This window comes from Elephas maximus, chromosome 21, assembly GCF_024166365.1.
Source record: "Elephas maximus indicus isolate mEleMax1 chromosome 21, mEleMax1 primary haplotype, whole genome shotgun sequence".
In the NCBI taxonomy this organism is placed as follows: domain Eukaryota; kingdom Metazoa; phylum Chordata; class Mammalia; order Proboscidea; family Elephantidae; genus Elephas; species Elephas maximus.
In genome coordinates, this window is record NC_064839.1 from 34,080,712 (window position 1) to 34,099,665 (window position 18,954).

Genomic DNA, 18,954 nt, shown 5'->3' on the forward strand with positions numbered 1-18,954 from the left:
ACATTTTTAGTTCATGTATATTTTATAATAACCAGTCTTCCCAAATGGCTAAACTCTAGTGCTGAGTATAAAATGACATTTTGGTTGTTTTCCTTAGGGAAGTGCCTATGTAGCCATATAATCAGATGATTAATTACTGAATCTAAATGTCTTCAAAAATTAATGTATTTACAATTAGTTTTTATTTCTATATGGCAGGGGTTTTTATTTAACCTGTAATTGTGTCATTAGGACTTTTTATTTTCCTGTTTAAGGGATGACACAAGCATAGCAATAAGTATACAGTTAAGCTTTCACCTTAGCACACAAATATTGTTGTTTTTCTGTATACTTTCTTGTTCTTGTCATGTGCAAGAACTATTTATACAGGTTTCGTATGATAGTGATACTGATATTTGAGTGCCTGCAGTTTACCCAACGCTGTTTTGTGTTCATTGGTATAGAGGATAGAGAAGTAAAAGGCATAGTTCTTGCCCTTAAAAAGTTAATAGTCTTTTGCGGGGTGGGAAACAGACATACAACAGTCTGCTATAGTAAAAACAAAACAAAATTGAGATCAGTCTGTACCAGTCAAGGTTACAAAGGCTTCCATGTTGGGGTGACTTGACCTGGAAGGGGATAAGACATTGGGCAATGATGTGGAAGATATCTAGCAGGAAGTTTTCAAAGGTGAGGTCGAGTGGGCAAAAGGGATGAGAGCAAATTATACAGAGCTCTGGGACCTATGCCACGGTTTGGATTTGATTCCGTAAGCATCCCATCATGAGTGTTTTGGGTACAGGAGCCTCATTTTAGGAAGATGTAGTCTGGCAACAGTGGTGCTGGGCAGACTGGGAAAAGAGACTAGCCTGGAATGCAGTTCTGTTCCTTTTTGACTCTTTTTCCCCTTTGTTCCTGAATTTGGTCAGTCACTAGGTTCTGTCAGCTGGGTACTACCTTCATCTTACAGAAATTTAGTAATTGATCAAAGGAATCATTTTTGTGGGGAAGGTTTATCTAAGGTTTGTAATTAGCCTTCTAGGAAACAGAGGTCTTGTATTTGTTCAGCTGAAATATGTTGAGTGCCTTCTGGGCTGGCCTATAGGGATGGAGAGGAGCTTAGCATCCACCCACTGTGCATGCCTTGTTTTATTTCATCGTCATGACATCCTCTGAAGTGGGTGTCATTATTATCCCCGTTTTATAGACGAGGAAACAGACACAGTATGGGTGCTTAGCCCAAGCCACGCCACTAATTAGTGGAAGAACCAGAACTGGAATCCAGATCTCTGGCTGGAGAACTTAACCTTTTAATGATTATTCCATTCTGCTTCTCCTTTTTTTTTTTTAATATAGAACAAGCATTTCCCCCATATTAAATATTATATTAAAACATGATTTTAATGTTTGCATAATATTCTATTTTGTGGATATATCACCATTTACCAGGTTTAACTATTCCCCTATGGTTGGGTTTTTAGGTTATTTATAAGTATTCACCTTGATTAAAATGTCCTTATAATATTTATGTTCATTCTGATTATTTCTGGGCATAAAGTCACAAGTAGAATTATTGTGTACTTCATTTATATTACCAGTTACCTTCAGTAGGATTGTGTGGTTTCACCGCACCATGAACAACATTGGGCACTACCCTTTAAAACAGCCTTAGTTGAATAGAGGTAAAATGTGTCAGATTATTTTCATTTGTATTTCTTTTAGTATCGATGAGGTTTAGTTTTTTTTCCTTATTTATCTGCTGTTTGTATATCTTTACATCAGCTATTTGTGTCTTTTGCCCAGCTTTTTCTTTTGGTGTTTATCTTTTTTCTTATAAATGTTACAGAGTTGTTTATGTGATAAGGATGGTAATCCTTTGTCATAAATATTGCAGATATCTTTTTCCTTGTTGGTCATTATCTTTTTAATTTTGTTGACCATGTTTTTGTCATATAGAAGAATATTTTTTACTTAAATATGATCAAATTTTTATTATTCCGATTTCTTCTAGTATTTATGCTTTTAAGCACAAAGCCTTTCTCATTCGGAGATCAGAAAACTGTTCCCGTGTATTTTTTTAAATTCTTTTTTTTTTCCTTCTTGTTTCTTTTTTTTTTTTATGTCATGCTACAACACAATATACTCTAGATGGAATAAAGACAGTTTTTTTTCCAAATAGTTATTCCCAAAAGATGCCATTTTTCTGTCATCTTTTATGAAATAATTTTCCCCACTAATTTGAAATGACAACTTTTTATATGATAACTCTTTAAGACAACAAAGGAGTTGTTTCTCAATTCATTCATCTGTTTAAATTCACTGTCTATGATAGTGACAGTACCATGCTATATTAATTACTGTGACTATGATGTGTTAATATTTGGAAACAGAAGGTTATCAATATTCTCTTTCAGAAATTGTATTGCTATTTTCAATATCCTCGTCATTTTTCAGATCAACTCTAAAATCACTATCAAGTAGGAAGAATTAGCACCTTTATAATCTTTGGCCTTTTCAATCATGCATATAGGTAGGATTGCTCATATTTAATGAAGTACTTTGTGCCTCCTGGAAGAGTTTTGTAATCTTCAGATAAACCCCTCCCCCAAAGAAAAACCATTACTGTCGTGTCGATTCCCACTCATAGTGACCATACAGGATAGACTAGAACTGCGCCATAGGGTTTCCAAGACTGTAATCCATACAGAAGCAGACTGCCACATTTTTCTTCCGCAGAGCAGCTGGTAGATTTGAACCGCTGACCTTTCTGGTTAGCAGCCAAGTGCTTAACCACTGCACTTGGGGCTCTTAATCTTCAAGTAGGCCTTAGAAAGTCTGGGTTCAAGTTGTTTTTATTCCAGTATATTTTGTTGTGAATGGTATAACGTTCTGTATTTTTATGTATGTATTTCTATAATTCTGTATTTTTCTATTTATTGACCATATGTATATATATAATTTTACTTATAGCCGATCTTGTTTCACAAAGAATTTGAAGTCAAAACTCTAGAAGACATTGGAACAGAAAATTAGTATTACATAGTTTGAGGGAAAAAAATGACCAAGATGTGCCCAACACTAAAAAAAAAAAAAGGAAACATGATCACATTACATAGGTCTCTCACGTGAAAGAAAAAAGTTCCTCTGTAGAGGAAAAGCTTTTCCGAGCATTTAACTCCAGGTGAAATTTCTCCCACATATCTGTTAGTGGAAGCCAAGGGCATCATGCCAAAGTAAAAGTCAGTGAAAGTAGTTCTGTATGGGCTACAACCGTGTGGCCCAAGTATACACAGCTTTCTGATGATCTGGCGATAAAGCCTAGAATAGAATGCTAAATACCACAGAGAGATCAGGTGCAATAAGGACAGAAGTATCCTTTGGATTTAGCAGTTATCCACGATTGATGGCCTTAAAGCAATTCAGTAGATTATTAGGGCACAGAAACCAGGACTGGTGAACTGAGGAGTGAAAGAGAGGTAAAGGAATAGAGACAACTAGTGTGGAGTTGAGCATGGAGGCAGTAGAACTGGTGGGTGTTAAATTTTGAAGTAGGGTAGAGGGACGTTTTAAGATGGGAAAGATTTGAGCAGCATAGAGCTAGCGGAGAAGAGCTCAAGGCGAGAGAGACCAAGCTGGTGGCACAAGAGCAAGGGCAGACTTCTGGGGCCTCTGTTGGGGCCCTGTATCCTCCCACTCGGTGGGGAAATGCTCAGGTGCCAGTTTTCGTCCTGCCTTTTAACCCCTCATTCCCAATTGCCAAGATGGTTTTGTCTTCGTTCGAGGGATCTTCCTTCTGCCCTACCCTTTACCCAGGAGTTGATGAAACGTTAAAAGAAAGGAAGAAAATTTTCCCTAAGCTTCAGTTTTTCACCAGAGTGAGAGAGAACAGAGTAAGGATCTGGGCTTAAGAGTTCCATTTTTATGTATGATATAAAGAGCCAGGGAACCACCCATGTTACTAAGCTCATTCGATTGTTAGTGATAGATTGGGGACTGGGGTCCAGGTTTGTTTATTCCTTGTCCAGTGCCATTGAGTTGGCGATAGCCAAACATCCACATGGAGAGATGTTCTTTAGTCAGTGAGGCTGTGGGATTGCAGATGTGGATTTGAGAGACCTCTCTGTAAAGACAACTGAAATAAAAAGGGAGGCCCGAGGAATGACTGCACAGAAAGGATCAGAGCTTTGGTGTACTCAGAAGGGCTGGTAGAGGAGCTCTCAGAGACAAGGAAGAGACCCAGAAAGGCAAGAGCCAAGGGAGGAAAGAGGCTTATGAAGGAGGAGTATGAGTTTCATATTATCAGATGCCAGAAGTTGAAGATGAAGAGAATGCTGTTGGGTTAGCTGGGGTTGGTTCATGGTGGTGGGCTAAGGAAAGGGACCACAGAGGGCTAAGGAAGGAGTGGAGTCCTTTTTTTTTAGTAAGGGCAGATTCTTAAGATAGGAAAGCAAAGTCTATAAAAAGTGTATACAAATTGTATGTATAATATGATTTCATCTATAAAAAAATATATACATCCTTAGGGGAAAAAACTGAAAACACCATCGAAGTGTTATGTGATTAAGTATAGGAATTGTGAATGATTTTCGTCTTTGATATGCTTCATTTTTTTCAGGTTTCTGTAATAAGCTAATATCTAGTGAAACCTGTGAGAGCCGAAGCTCATTGGGACTGCTTTGTTTTTTCAGGTCTCAAAAGTTTTCCACCTTTGACAGGGTGCAGTCTTACCACTTTTCTATTGCTCATTTTAGTGAAAAATATTTGAATTTTCTTTCTCTGATAGGTTTCCATCTTAAACAGGTACTGGCTTTCTCAGGTTTTACTGTACTTTCACGATCTGGGGGAGAGTCCTTGAAGTAGATACAAACTGCTTTTTAGAGGTGTTGGACCACAGAAAGGAGATTTGACAGTACCTAGAAGATGTGACAGACTCAAGTGGGGAGGAATGAGAGAGGGAGAGTGTGTGTGTGTATATTAAGAGAAACTGTTGAAAGCAGGAGACAGTGTGAAGAGGAAGGAAGGAGATGGATTGGAGCTGTTAGCAAGGGTAGGTAGTTAGGTGTGCACAGTCCCCAGAGAGGCAGAGGAGACCTGGTCCAGCTTATTAGATTAGTTATTGATTTAGAAGAGAGTCTGCCTTATGGAAGAAGTTAGTAAAGGGATCCACTGTAGAAGGGACATACTGAGATTTCTAACACACTTTATGGGAGAGGCCGATGGCTTGCTGCTTTGTGTCTGCTTTTTCTCTGTACAAATTGAAGCTACTGCTTTAAAACCCTGAGTAGCTGCTGTTGTTCCAGTGACCTTATGCCATGTGTCTTATCACAGCCAGAGGATGCTCTGTCAGCTCAGTTCCCTGGCAACACAGTTGGTTTCAGTTTGTTCTCCTTTGTATCGTTTATTTTTCTATCTGGATTATAATCTTCTAACATCTTTTAGGTTGAACTTGGTTAATTACAAGCAATACTTAGTAGACTTTAAGTTTTTCACATTCACAGCAGACATGATAGATTTTTCTATATTCTTCAAATTGTTGTATGTTATAAAACCCTAGAGAGCTCAGAGATTAAATGCTTTTCCTCCACCAGTTTTATTATTGAGGGTATTGAAATAGTCTGGGGTTATATGTAATGCCTCTCCATGAGAGCCAGCATTAGCATTTACAGCCTGTGAATTTTTTGTTCTTTGGTTTTGGTACTATTCCTAAAAATGTCTCTCAGGTAAATGGGGCTTTTTTCTAGTCTCTAAGTCCAGACATTTGGGTTATTATCTTATTTGCAGGACACTAACATTGGGACCTTCGTGGCGTGGGAAACTGCACTCTTAAAGATATATATTTGAATAATAATGGTATAAAGTAGTGCTTCTCAAACTTTAGTGTGCATTAAATCACTTGCCATCTTGTTAAATTGCAAATCCTGATGGTGTGGGTCATGGGTGAGGCCTGAGGTTCTATGTTTCTAACAAGCTCCTGGATTATGCTGCTGGTCTTCAGACCACACTTTGAAGTGTAAAGATAAAAAGCTGCACTATCCAGTATGGCAGCACCTAGCCACATGTATCTGTTGAGAATTTACAATGTAACTAGTTCAAATTGAGGTGTGTTGTAAGTATAAAATATACATGATAACACACTAACGATCAGACTTTTTTTATTTATAGGCAAATTATAAAGCACTCTACAAATGTCCCTTGGCCTTCACCTTCTACAGTAATATTTTATTATTATATTTGTCCCCACTGTCATGGAACAGCTAGTAAGAAGACTTTGCATTGAATGTTATTGTTTTTTTGTCTTGTTTTTGAGAACAAGGTACTAATGAAAGTAGGTAATGGCAGAACAAATCAGCAGCCTAGGATGTTTCCCACCAGCCTTGGTTTTGTCCCATGCAGGTGGTGGGGTTGGCTGAGTCTGTCAAAAAAAAAAAAAAAAAAAAACGTGGTTGCTTCAAGCTTGGCTTCTGTTCTCCAGGATTTTCATAGTCCACCTGGGCAAATGAATCATTTTGAGAAAAATTTAAGGGCTAAATCGTGTGGTTATCTTATTGGCAAACAGACATTCAAAAAAGAGTAATGGCCACAGAACCTCAGAAGGCTTTGTTAAGCATAAGCTGAATCTGAGAAAGGTGGATAAGACTTGGAGTACAAAGCAAGGAGAGGGAGATGGCAGTGGGAACAGCTATGTCTCTTGTGAAGGGACGAACGGCTTAAGAGTAGCACAACATAAATCTGAATAGGTTATCATGGGTTCAGCTTGAAGGCCAGAGGAGCATCAGATGCATCATGCATCTAGCCCTTGTGCAAAATCGTGACACACTTTCTTGAGGAAACCAAGCCTTATTCTTTATGAAACAAGTAAATCTTAACTTTCCCCTACGTAGAAGGCATAAATGGTTTCCCATTGCCAGCCATAGGAAGCACAGTTTTCTTATTTTGTCATTCAGGACCATCCAGACCGTGGTCACAACCAGCACAACTTTCTGTTACCTCTCAGCCACCCCCTCCTCTGTCCTGAGCTTTAATCTAACTCTTAATCTTTACCATAACCGATTCTCTCAGGCATTTGAGAGAGGATCTGAGAAAGGTGGGTATGACTTGGAGTTTTAGTCTACATAGGGATCCAGTCCCTTCCCCTACAAACATACACACACACACCCCAAACTCTGCCTTTAAATGTCCTGGCCATGTTTCAGGGGTCCATTCAAATTCCACATCTGTGAAGCATCTTGAGCGGGCACTTAGATGTTATGTTATATTTCTCTGAACCTACCTAGTTTTATCTTAAACCATTGTTTCTATCCTGCACCTTATGTTAGACAATAACTACTAGAATGCGGGAACAGGCCTCGGCCATGTCTCTTTAGATGTTATACTGCCTTGCAGGTGGTCCTGGCTCTGACCGCTAGTGTGAGAAGTGCCAGAGGTGCCTGGACTGAGAATTGGAGAAACATGTTTCTAATGGAAGTAGCAGAAGCTTTGTTTGAGAAGACTAGGCCAAGCTTTGTTTGAGGAGACTAGGCCAAGAATACAGAACACTTTAAACTTTAATTTGGAATTAACCTTGTATATACTTGTGGTTTATGTTAGATTATTGCCTTGAATTAGATGATCGTTCAGACCCATTTTACTCATAGGTATGTAGGTACTTTCAGTACTTTCACAGGATTTAAGAGTCAGAAACTATTAATTGGCTGGTTTTTTTTTTTCCCCCTGTTTATATATCGAATTGAATTAGCATTTGTTGAGTACTTACCAACTTGGACACAATGCTAGAAAGTAAAAACGGGTTGATAAGACATGGTCCCTGTCCTCAGGGAATTCATAGTTTCATAGGACAGAGATACATCAATGTCAAGTTGATAGTATGAAACAGAAGGCGAGGTTGTGTGATCTACACACCAGGGTTCTTGGAGTCTGGATCTGGATCTAAGTTCCAGTTCTGACTCCAAAAACAGGGTGAAGGAAAAAAAAAAAACCATGACAGCGTGTTTTCTAAGATAGAATTTAGCTTATAAAAACAAGGCCCTCTGCCAGTTTATTTATAAGTAGGTATAGAAAATGCTTAAGATCTAAACAAGTTTAGTTAATAATTCTTTAGTAGCACCAAATATCCAGTCAGAGCTGAAATTTCTAATTGTCTTATGTCTTAATTTTTTAACCATTCGTTGGTTGGAATTAGGATGCAAGGAAAGATCCATACGTTGTGTTTGGTTGCTATGACTCTGAGTCTCTTTTGTCTATATCAAGATTTCTCAACCTTAGCACTATGGACATTATGAGCGAGGTAATTGTTGTGGGAGACTGACCTGTGCATTGTAGGATTCTTTATAGCAAAAATCGCCCCAGGTTAAGAACCACTGACCTATATTCTCCCTCTATCCTTTCTGTTTTTTCTCCTAGTGATGTATTTGCAGAAGAAGTTAGGTAGTTCATCCTACAGAGTTTCCCCTCAGTCTGGATTTTGCTGGTTTTCATCTCTGTAGTATAATTTAGGAGCCCTGGTGGCACAGTGGTTAAGAGCTACAGCCTCTAACCACTCCTTGGAAACCCTTTGGGGCAGTTATACTTTGTCCTAGAGGGTCGCTGTGAGTCAGAATCCGGCTTGACGGCAACAGGTTTGGTTTTTGGTTTAAGTGTAATTTAACATCCTCTGTTACCGATTTTCTGTTAATTGGTAGTTGGATATAGAGACTTAATTAGTTTCAGGTTTTTTGTTTGCTCTGTTTGGCAAGACTGCTACATAGGTAATGTTTTGCTCTTCCATCAGGAAGCACATGATATCTTGTGTCTTTCTGTAATGCTAAAAACCATTGGTGCCTAATTCATTCATCAGGGATCTTTTTATTTTAAAATGTATGTTTTCATTTAGACAAACTATTTTAAATAACAATTTGTGTTCTCCCTTAATAAAGGAAGGGGAGATGGAAGGTGAGGCAGTTGAAGCCATTGTGGAGGAGTCCGAAACTTTCATTAAAGGAAAGGAGAGAAAGACTTACCAGAGACGCCGGGAAGGCGGCCAGGAGGAGGACGCTTGCCACCTACCCCAGAACCAGACGGAAGGGGGTGAGGTAGTGCAGGATGTCAACAGCGGTGTACAGATGGTAATGATGGAACAGCTGGACCCCACCCTTCTTCAGATGAAGACTGAAGTAATGGAGGGGGCAGTGGCTCCAGAAGCAGAGGCTGCTGTGGATGATACCCAGATCATAACCTTGCAGGTTGTAAATATGGAGGAACAGCCCATAAACATAGGAGAGCTTCAGCTTGTTCAAGTACCTGTTCCCGTAACTGTACCTGTTGCTACCACTTCAGTAGAAGAACTTCAGGGGGCTTATGAGAACGAGGTGTCTAAAGAGGGCCTTACAGAAAGCGAACCCATGATATGTCACACCTTACCTTTGCCTGAAGGATTTCAAGTGGTGAAAGTGGGGGCCAATGGAGAGGTGGAGACGCTAGAGCAAGGGGAACTTCCGCCTCAGGAAGATCCTAGCTGGCAAAAAGACCCTGACTATCAGCCACCAGCCAAAAAAACAAAGAAAACCAAAAAGAGCAAACTGCGTTACACAGAGGAGGGCAAAGATGTGGACGTATCTGTCTACGATTTTGAGGAAGAACAGCAGGAGGGTCTGCTGTCGGAGGTTAATGCAGAGAAAGTGGTTGGTAACATGAAGCCTCCAAAGCCAACAAAAATTAAAAAGAAAGGTAAAATTAGTTTATCCATTATATTCTCATAAAACCACTTTGGAGTAAAGTACACAACACAGTGGATATTCAGGTTGTTTTATATTAAAATAATTTTTTTTTTTAAGATCTTTATGTGGGTACCAGTCTTTTTAACCAGTTTAAAAGTTCTTCAGATTGAGTATTTTCTGAAGGCCTGGAGAGAAAGAAAGAAATTGATTAGTGGCAGGACATAGTTATGACTTAGACTGCATTTATTTATAAAGCCTAATGGAATATATTTGTAGAAATTTAAGATCAGGATTAATCTTAACACTTTGAAACCCTGCATCAAGTAACTGTTTGATTTTGCATATAGGTGTAAAGAAGACATTCCAGTGTGAACTCTGCAGTTACACGTGTCCACGGCGTTCAAATTTGGATCGTCACATGAAAAGTCACACTGATGAGAGACCACACAAGTGCCATCTCTGTGGCAGGGCATTCAGAACAGTCACCCTCCTGAGAAACCACCTTAACACACACACAGGTGCATGCTGGATAAGAGTGTTGGGGGCAGGGAGATGAGTGCTGCCTATCCCCCTACAACATAAAAAAAAAAAAAAAGTAGCAAAGGTTACAAGTTGGGATAAACTCGGGTTTTAAGTCTCATCCCAGCTGGTTCCAGCAGGAAATTAAAGAAGGAAGATTTTTGTTCTTTATGGTGTTCTTTTTGTAATCTTGATTTTATTGTAAGCAGATAGACTTATAGAAGAACATAAAGAAAATTTACTGAGAAATAATGCAAACTTTATGAGGATGATGTTCCAGGAAATATCTATTGTTGTCATTGTTAGGTGCCGTCAAATCGGTTCCTACTCATAGTGATCCTGTGTTTCAAAACACTTCCCCATCCTGTACCATCTTCGTAATCGTTGTTTGCTTGAGTCCATTACTGTAGCCACTGTGTCAACCCATCTCCTTGAGAGTCTTTCTCTTTTTCACTGACCCTCTACTTTACCAAGCATGATGTCCTTCTCCAGGGACTAGCTCCTCCTGGTAATGTGTTCAAAGCATGTGAGATGAAACTTCACCATCCTTGCTTCTAATAGCATTCTGGCTGTACTTCTCCCAAGATAGATTTGTTTGTTCTTCTGGTAGTCTGGTCAGCACCGTATATTAGAGACATCCATACTTGTTCAGCCTTCCTTATTCATTGTCCAGCCTTCATATGCATATGAGGCAATTGAAAACACCATGGCTTGGGTCAGGCTCACCTTTAGTCCTCAAAGTGACATCTTTGCTTTTTAATACTTTTAAGAGAGCTTTTGCAGCAGATTTGCCCGATGCAATGTCTTGTTTGATTTCTTGGCTGCTGCTTCCATGGGTGTTGATTGTGGATCCAAGTAAAATGAACTCTTATATAGCTTCAATATTTTCTCCATTTATCATGATGTTGCTTATTGGTCTGGTTGTGAGAATTTTTGTTTTCTTTATGTTCAGGTGTAATCCATACTGAAGGCTGTCATCTTTGATCTTCGTCAGTAAGTGCCTCAAGTTCTCTTTCAGCAAGCAAGGTTGTGTCATCTGCATATTGCAGGTTGTTATTGAGCCGTCCTCCAGTCCTGATGCCGCATTCTTCTTCATATAGTCCAGCTTCTTGAATTATTTTCTCAGCATATAGATTGAATCAATATGGTAAAAGGATATAACCCTGATCCACACCTTTCTTGACCTTAAACCACACGATACCCTCTTGTTCTATTCGAACAGCTGCCTCTTGGTCTAAGTACAGATTCCTCATGAGCACAATTAATTGTTCTGGAATTCCCGTTCTTTGGAATGTTATCCATAATTTGTTATGATCCACACAGTCAAATGCCTTAGCCTAGTTGATAAAACACAGGTAAACATCTTTCTGGTATTCTCTGCTTTCAACCGTGATTCGTCTGACATCAGCAACGATAACCCATTGTTCCACGTCCACTTCTGAGTCCAGCTTGAACTTCTGGCAGTTCTTTGTCAATGTACTGCTGCAACCACTCTGGTAGTTAATAGTTAACTTGTAATATTTCCTGAAGACAATACCATTATGTTGCTAACATCTTAAACACTGACCAAAAAAAGACCCCAAAAAAGCCCCGAGCAACTATGAGGAAGAACATTAGAAGTGAAATCCTACCTTTGTGAAAATCATGGCATTGTTTTACCTCAGGAAACATAAGTAATCCATAATCTCAGAGGGGAAAGTTTTAAGGCATTGCTAACATTCATTCTGGCAATTCAAACATTTGATCGTTTTAGAGTTTCATACATACCTTAAATGTGCTTCTCAGGTATTCTCATTAAGCTTCATGTTGGCTGCGGGCAGATCTTAGGAGCCCACTGGAGTGGAGGGACTCTGCACCGGAACTCTTGTTTGGTTTTCTTCTGGGCTGTTTGTACTTTAAGTTTTGGTACTTGTCTGCAAATGATAGTAAAAACTTCCTTTCTCCTGGTTTTTAATGCAGAATAGCTTTCCCCTTTCCAGGTTCTCCACCTCCTTTTAAATGATGACTCTGGTTTTGATTTGATGTGCTGGTTGTCACGATCTAATGGATATTGTCCTTACTATAAGCAGTATGCTGTACAGTAGTATAGTCTTTTCTAATGTAATTCAGTCATTTTCAACATTCCGCTAGTTTCTACTTGATAATATGGTTTATTGGTGCTGTGAAGACACTGTGACAGGGGCATATGACTAGCCCCTAGGACATTCCAAGATGGGAGTGCCTTAATGTAGGCATCGTATGTAGGTCCTCAGCTTTGCAAATAAGAAATTCCATCTGTTCAGTTACCCAGAGCTGATTGGACAAGACTGATTCATACTAACCAAAGCTTCAAGAGTCAGATGCATATACCAGCGCATCATTTTATAGTGAGAAATACACCTTCTTGTTTTGTAGATGCAGTTGTATTGCAATCTGTGGGGTGCCCTTGCCTATTTGAAGATGCCGTAGCCATCGAAAGATGGGTTGGTGAGCATAGACTTTGAGTGGAGGGACATAGATGGTCATATTGTGCAACCTGATGAATATCCCTGCCCCACAGCAGTGTCCACCTCTTTCCTAATTGCTAGGCTTATGTCTTTCAGAGTCAGGGTTATTTCTCTCTCCTATGTAGTACTAGGTAAACACAGGCAGTTCTTGTTTTTCAGCTTACCTTGCCCTAACAGAAGTGGGTGCTGTTTTCCTGCTCTTGTTAATTACTTCTTTACTTACCTATCTATCACCAGACTGGGTTTTTTTGCAGACAAAAACTCGTCCTCACGCCTTCTTCCTCAGTGGTGCTAAAGAAGCAAATTGAATAAGCAAATGAACACCCTTGGAATTTCTTTGTTACTATCATATTCCAGTCACGCTTCTGTCTCCAGGTTTTCTTCAGTCTCTGAAAGAATCATTTCTACAGATGGATGGGTCCCAGTCATTACATTGTGACTCTTACTAATTCCTGTCTCAGAGAGAAACCTTCCTTCAGTTTTGCAGTTTGGGGGAGTACCTTACTTGCACCCATTACAAATTGCAAACCCACAATTACAGATGGTCACTAGTTTTCCAAATCATAGTCTGTGAAAACAGAACTGTGTTCTGCTGCTGGCTTTATCTCCTTATTATTGTCAGTATCACCTGGGCATGATATTTCTAATGCAGTATTTTAGAATGTAAAACGTCTGGAGAAGATCCAGATAGGGCCACTAAAGTAATCAGTTATGTTGCGTGGCTGCTGTGGGAGAATATATTTGAAAACACTAGGATACTTTCAGTTTAAAAAAAAATATATATTTAAAGGGTATATAATTAGCTATAAAAATGGCATGATGGGGGTTCCTGACCTCTAACTTCACAAAGTGGGGAAAGCATCGCCATTAGCCCAAAGCTGATTCCTGTGAAGCAGAGGTCAAACATAACCTTCTCTCTCCAAGCTTTTTACCAGTTCTCACACCACCCATCACTCCCAAAGCACCCTCTCCTTCCCTGCCGCATTTGATAATTCCGTGAGATGGCTGCGCGGAACTCACAGACAATACTTAACGATTATGGGGTCTATAAGGGAAGTAACAGGTTACAATTCAGAATCAGAAATGACTCAGGATATAGTTCTTCGGTCAGGACAGCTTCTCAGCCGTGCCCACAGACAGGCCTCTCCCTGGCTTTTGGGCCTACTTGGCCTTTGCTCTGCTTGACAAGTGTTTCAAAGCTCTTTAGTTCCACCGATAAGTGCCCAGAGGCACACCACTTCCCTAAGGAGCTTTTTCCTGAAGGCAGTCAGCTCTCTAGCTCTGTGGGCCAGGAAGCCCACTGTGCTGTCTTGTGCTGGTCTTCTGGTTCTGTTGCTGCTGTTTCTCTGCAGCCACTTCTCGCCATCTTGCATCTCCGGTGTTACAACTCCCTTTCTCTGTCTCCTGGGTCTAGGAGGTTCTCAGCACAGGGACCCTGGGTCCAAAGGATCTGCTCTGCTCTTCTTGGTGGTTAGTGAGTTCCCCTCTTTCTGCCTCTGGGATGGTTCATTTTAAGCCTAGCAGGGTGGCAACTGACGAATCCCCTCATTAGGGTTCCATATACCTTATTTGCATGGTACCACACCCACAAGAGTGCCATGCACCTCATTTGCATTATTAACAAGCTGTTTAATCCTCTTTGTAGGACATAAGCACCTTATTTGCATAGTCCTACCCAGTCATTTGATGGAAGTTACAAGACCATGGCAAGAAAGGGCATATAAAAGTGATCCATCGCACTGCATTAGCTCATAAAAGTATTATGTTAGATAAATTGACATTTTATCTGATTAGGTAAATTGACATTTGAATAACTGAATATTAGATGTGGATGTTTGAAAAGATTTGTTTAAATCACATAAAGGCAGTACTACTTCATAAAGCCTTTGATAAACCTCTGGAACTCCTTATCAAAAACAATTTATATAGAAAGCTGGAATGTTTGTATTTAAAAAGAAGAAACATTTTCATAATGCTTCAGAATATGAACAGCCCAATAGCCCTATATATATAGTCAGCTTTATTGATCCTGTGGTCTATACTTGATAAAGCATCAAAGTGTAAAAGGTGTTATCTGTTCTTTAGCAAGAGTTGGAAAAGAAGGGTGTTTCTATCAACTTTTGTTGTTTTTGTTCATGTTGTTGAGAATATTCACAGTAGAACATGACACCAGTTCACCAGTTCCTGACTGTACAATTCAATGACATTGGTTGCATTCTTCTAATTGTACAGCCATTCTCAGCCTCCTTTTATAAATTGTTCTCCCCCCATTAACATGAACTCACTGCCCCCTTAAGTTTTCTGTCTAACCTTTCTAGTTGCTGTTGTCAGTTTGATCCTATGTAGGTAGTTCTTAACAGAGCACAGTGCTCGAGGCAGACATTCTTTACTAGTTAAGTTAAATTATTATTTGGTTTAAAGAAGACTTTAGGGGGTATTTTTTGTTGTGTTTCCGTTAACTTTTAATCCAGAGTAGCCAGAATGTTCACAAAATATTTTTTGTAAAATTTATACAAAATACAAGAAGAATTTTGTACTTAAATTTGAATCTAGATTCAAATGAGTAATTAAGAGAAAATATTTGGCACACATTTCTAATATTCTGGAGTTAGAGTTGTAAAGATCAGCTGAATCCTCCCATAGCTTTTGAAGCCTCTCTCAGACTGGTCCAAAGTTGGTGGGATGAGCAAGGTCCAACCTCCAGCAGCAGTTGTATGTCACACATTGAACTCTGAGTCATTAACTGTGCCCTTGATCTTGTTTTTCCTCCTATGCCTACCTTTCTGTAGGTACTCGTCCTCACAAGTGCCCAGACTGTGACATGGCCTTTGTGACCAGTGGAGAATTGGTGCGGCATCGTCGTTACAAACACACCCATGAGAAGCCATTTAAGTGTTCCATGTGCGATTATGCCAGTGTAGAAGTGAGTGTTCAGCTCCTTGTTGGTGCCTCTCTTAAGCAGACTGTGATTCCAGTATGAGGATATAAACTACCCAAACTGACTTAAGTTGAGGTAGAAAATCTTACTAGATTGACACTCGTGCCCTCCCCACCAAAATTGAAATGAGTATAGGAGATTTACCCTTTGAAAAAAGAACACCAGTTCCACAGGGTATTTGTAGACAAGCTCTACCAAACTTCAAAGAAACAAATATCTACTTGGCCTAAACTCTGTCCAAAACCACTACTATTGAATCAATTCCAACTCATAGCAACCCTACAGGACAGAGTAGAACTGCCCCATAGGGTTTCCAAGGCTGTAATCTTTACTGAAGAAGACTGCCACACTTTTCTCCCACAGAAACACTGCCCAGGGCATTTAAAAATGGGAGGCTTCTCAACTTTTTTATTTGAGTCTGCCCTGTCACCAAAACTGGGTAAGGATACTACCAAAAGGAAAAGTATATTTTATTCTCACAGAAAAATAGAAATTCTGAATAAAATTGTTAACAAACCAAATTTAGTAATATATTTAAAAAGTAGGCAATTATTAAGTGGGCTGTATCTAAAATTCAAGGATAGTTCGACCTTAGGAAATTACTGATATATACTACATTGAGAAATTAGAGAAAAACCATACTAACTATATAGGTAACTGGGAAAAAAAATTCAATCCTCAGTACTGTTTAAAATTTTATCAAGTTGAGAGTAGAAGAAAACTTTTATATGATAGAGTATATGATAAAGAGCATATACCAGAAACCTATAGTAAACCCATCCTAATTAACTCTGAAACATTGAAAGTATTTCCATAAAATAAAGAACAAGACAAAATAATCATTCTCACTTATTATTTCAACATTGTACTGGAAATCCTAGCCAATGGAATAAAATGGAAAGATAAAACTGCCATTTCTTACAAGTGATTTGCTTACCCAAAAAACCCAAGAGTTATCAGCTAAAAAACTTAGAGTAGTAAGAGATCAGTTGGGTGGCCAGATAAAGGATAAATATACAGAAATCAATAATTTTATTATATACTAGCAATAGTGGGAAGCTATGAAATGGTTCAAACAGCAACAAAATGACTCAGGAATAAATTGAACAAAAAAAAAATCTGATACTTATATGAAGAAAACTTCACAAATGTCTAAAGGACATAAATCATTGAAAAGACATTATAAGTTAATTCTGAATTTCAACTGACGAGTAAATATGAATGACTAAGAAGATTTTGGAAAAAGAATTAGGGAGCTTGTGCTGTGGTAATGTTGTAAAACTGTGTAGTAAATTAAAACAAGTATTGGAACAGGAATAGACAAAATAGCTCCGTAGAAGAATTCGGGTGTACACAAGAACTTAAATGTGATAAAAGAGGGAAATCTGGGAGTAAAGGGAATGATTCAGTAATGCTGTTGGGACAATTGTTTAACCACTTAGAGGATGTGAAAATTGACTGTGTAATAGTTAATGGTACAAGGCTATTTAATATTTTTTTGGAACATTTTTAAAATTTCACCCACTCCTCCCTTATCAACATGGTTAGGTTTCAAAGACCAGGTTGTTACGTGGAGAAGCAGGGTTAGGTGAAAGTGGAGGATTTTGTTTGTCTGTTTTCATATCATCCATTTGTCTGATTTTTTTTTTCTTTAGAAAATGTGATCATAGAAATAACAACAGCTAAAACTTACTGATGTGCTCATCACTGTGACGAGTTCAGTTATAGATTATTCTTCTGCAGAGAAGTAGGCTTGGAGGAGACAAAGCTGGATAAGGTCGGGCTGTGTGACTGGAGGGCCCATGGCTTAACCACTTTACCTTCTTCCCATGCTGGGTTAGAGCTTCTTTGCGTAGCTGCCTCCAGGGTTCCACTCCTACCTCTGCAACCCCTCTGTGCCTGCAAGGGCGCTAGGAGCCAGGCACCATACCAGGCTTCACCCCCAGTTCGGGTCTTTGGGATGTCATTAAACTCACACGCATTTCTTTGAAACACCCTCTCCAGTGCCTCTTTCCCCACCTTCCCAGCAATTTTGAATTGTAGGTCCTCATGCTGCATAGGAGTTGAGAACCTAGAGCCGGTGCCTGTTGGCTCAGTGCTGCCTCCTTATCTGCACGGAGGCCATGGGCATGAAGAAGGCCAGCCCTGCATGGCAACTGGACACAGTGCCCCTGCTGGCAGGAGGGAATGGAGGGCACAGGGCAGTGTGGTCCCACTTCCTGGAGGCCTAGGGGCCCTCCAGAAGGGAGGGACACTTCGCAGCCATTGCAGCCATGCGCACTGCCTCGTTAATGCCCAAGATAGCCAGATAGTAAATTTTCTACTATTGTTGTAAATGAGAAACGTCGGATAACGAGACAGTCAATAAGTGAGGAATAGGTGTATTAGTAAGTGGTCAAAGCACTTCTTATAACCGGATTTGAAAGTCACTGTTTTTGAAGGAAGAGTACCCAGCAGGAGACTAAAGGCATAATCAGTGATGACAAAGATAGATGCGAGGACCCTGAAGCCTTGCCTGTCTAGGAAGTGCTAATGATAATAAGAGAGGGTGAGGGGTCTTGAAACACATGCTCATTAACTCAGATTCAGAATCTGGAAGGAGATTGACCCATAAATAGGTAATGGATCATTTTAAAACTATTATGGAAATTTTCAAACATGCAGAAGTAGAGGAAATGGTATAACTCCATGTACCTATCACCCAGCTTAAACCAGGATTAATAATGACCAAATTGACTCATCTATATCCTTATCCATTTATGTCCTTCCTTTGAACTATGGTATAGATTTGAGAAATGAAGGTTACAGATAATAAGGAGGAAGCAATATTATCTGTTAGGCTTTTTGTATATTCTGAACTTCGGTGCCCAGAAACTAAGCCTTTGTGCCCAGCCAGTGCTCGTGTTAACAATCTGTGTTAAACAAGTTGCTTACATGTTTCAGGTCAGCAAATTAAAACGTCACATACGCTCTCATACGGGAGAGCGTCCGTTCCAGTGCAGTTTGTGCAGTTACGCCAGCAGGGATACATACAAGCTGAAAAGGCACATGAGAACCCATTCAGGTAGGACTTCTCCCCTAGTGAGCTGCTTTTCAGTGGATCCGGAGGGACCCTGTGACCCACCACATACCCCCATTGTTTACCTGAACCAAAGGCTGGCATAAAAGTGGTGTATGATGCTCTAGCATATTTCTGAATTCATTGTTCTGAATATATATTAGAGAATGACTTGTTTTGTTATTCAACATGAGTCTTTATGCAAATGGAACAATAAGGAAGAAATGAAATGAAAGTCTGAGAGTTTTTGCTTTTAAGAAGTTGGTAGATTACCTAACCCAG

General features: G+C 39.5%; 1 protein-coding gene across 3 annotated transcripts in view; it reads left to right on the plus strand.

Moving 5' to 3' along the window:
* Positions 1-18,954, plus strand: part of CTCF (CCCTC-binding factor) — a 47,346-nt gene that overhangs the window by 16,944 nt on the left and 11,448 nt on the right. For all 3 annotated transcript variants that reach the window (XM_049865058.1, XM_049865059.1, XM_049865057.1), the window contains 4 exons: positions 8,892-9,681; positions 10,019-10,189; positions 15,466-15,599; positions 18,558-18,678. In XM_049865058.1, the coding sequence (XP_049721015.1) occupies positions 8,901-9,681; positions 10,019-10,189; positions 15,466-15,599; positions 18,558-18,678 (1,207 nt within the window). In that variant the 5' untranslated portion in view covers positions 8,892-8,900. The remainder of the gene's footprint in view (positions 1-8,891; positions 9,682-10,018; positions 10,190-15,465; positions 15,600-18,557; positions 18,679-18,954) is intronic.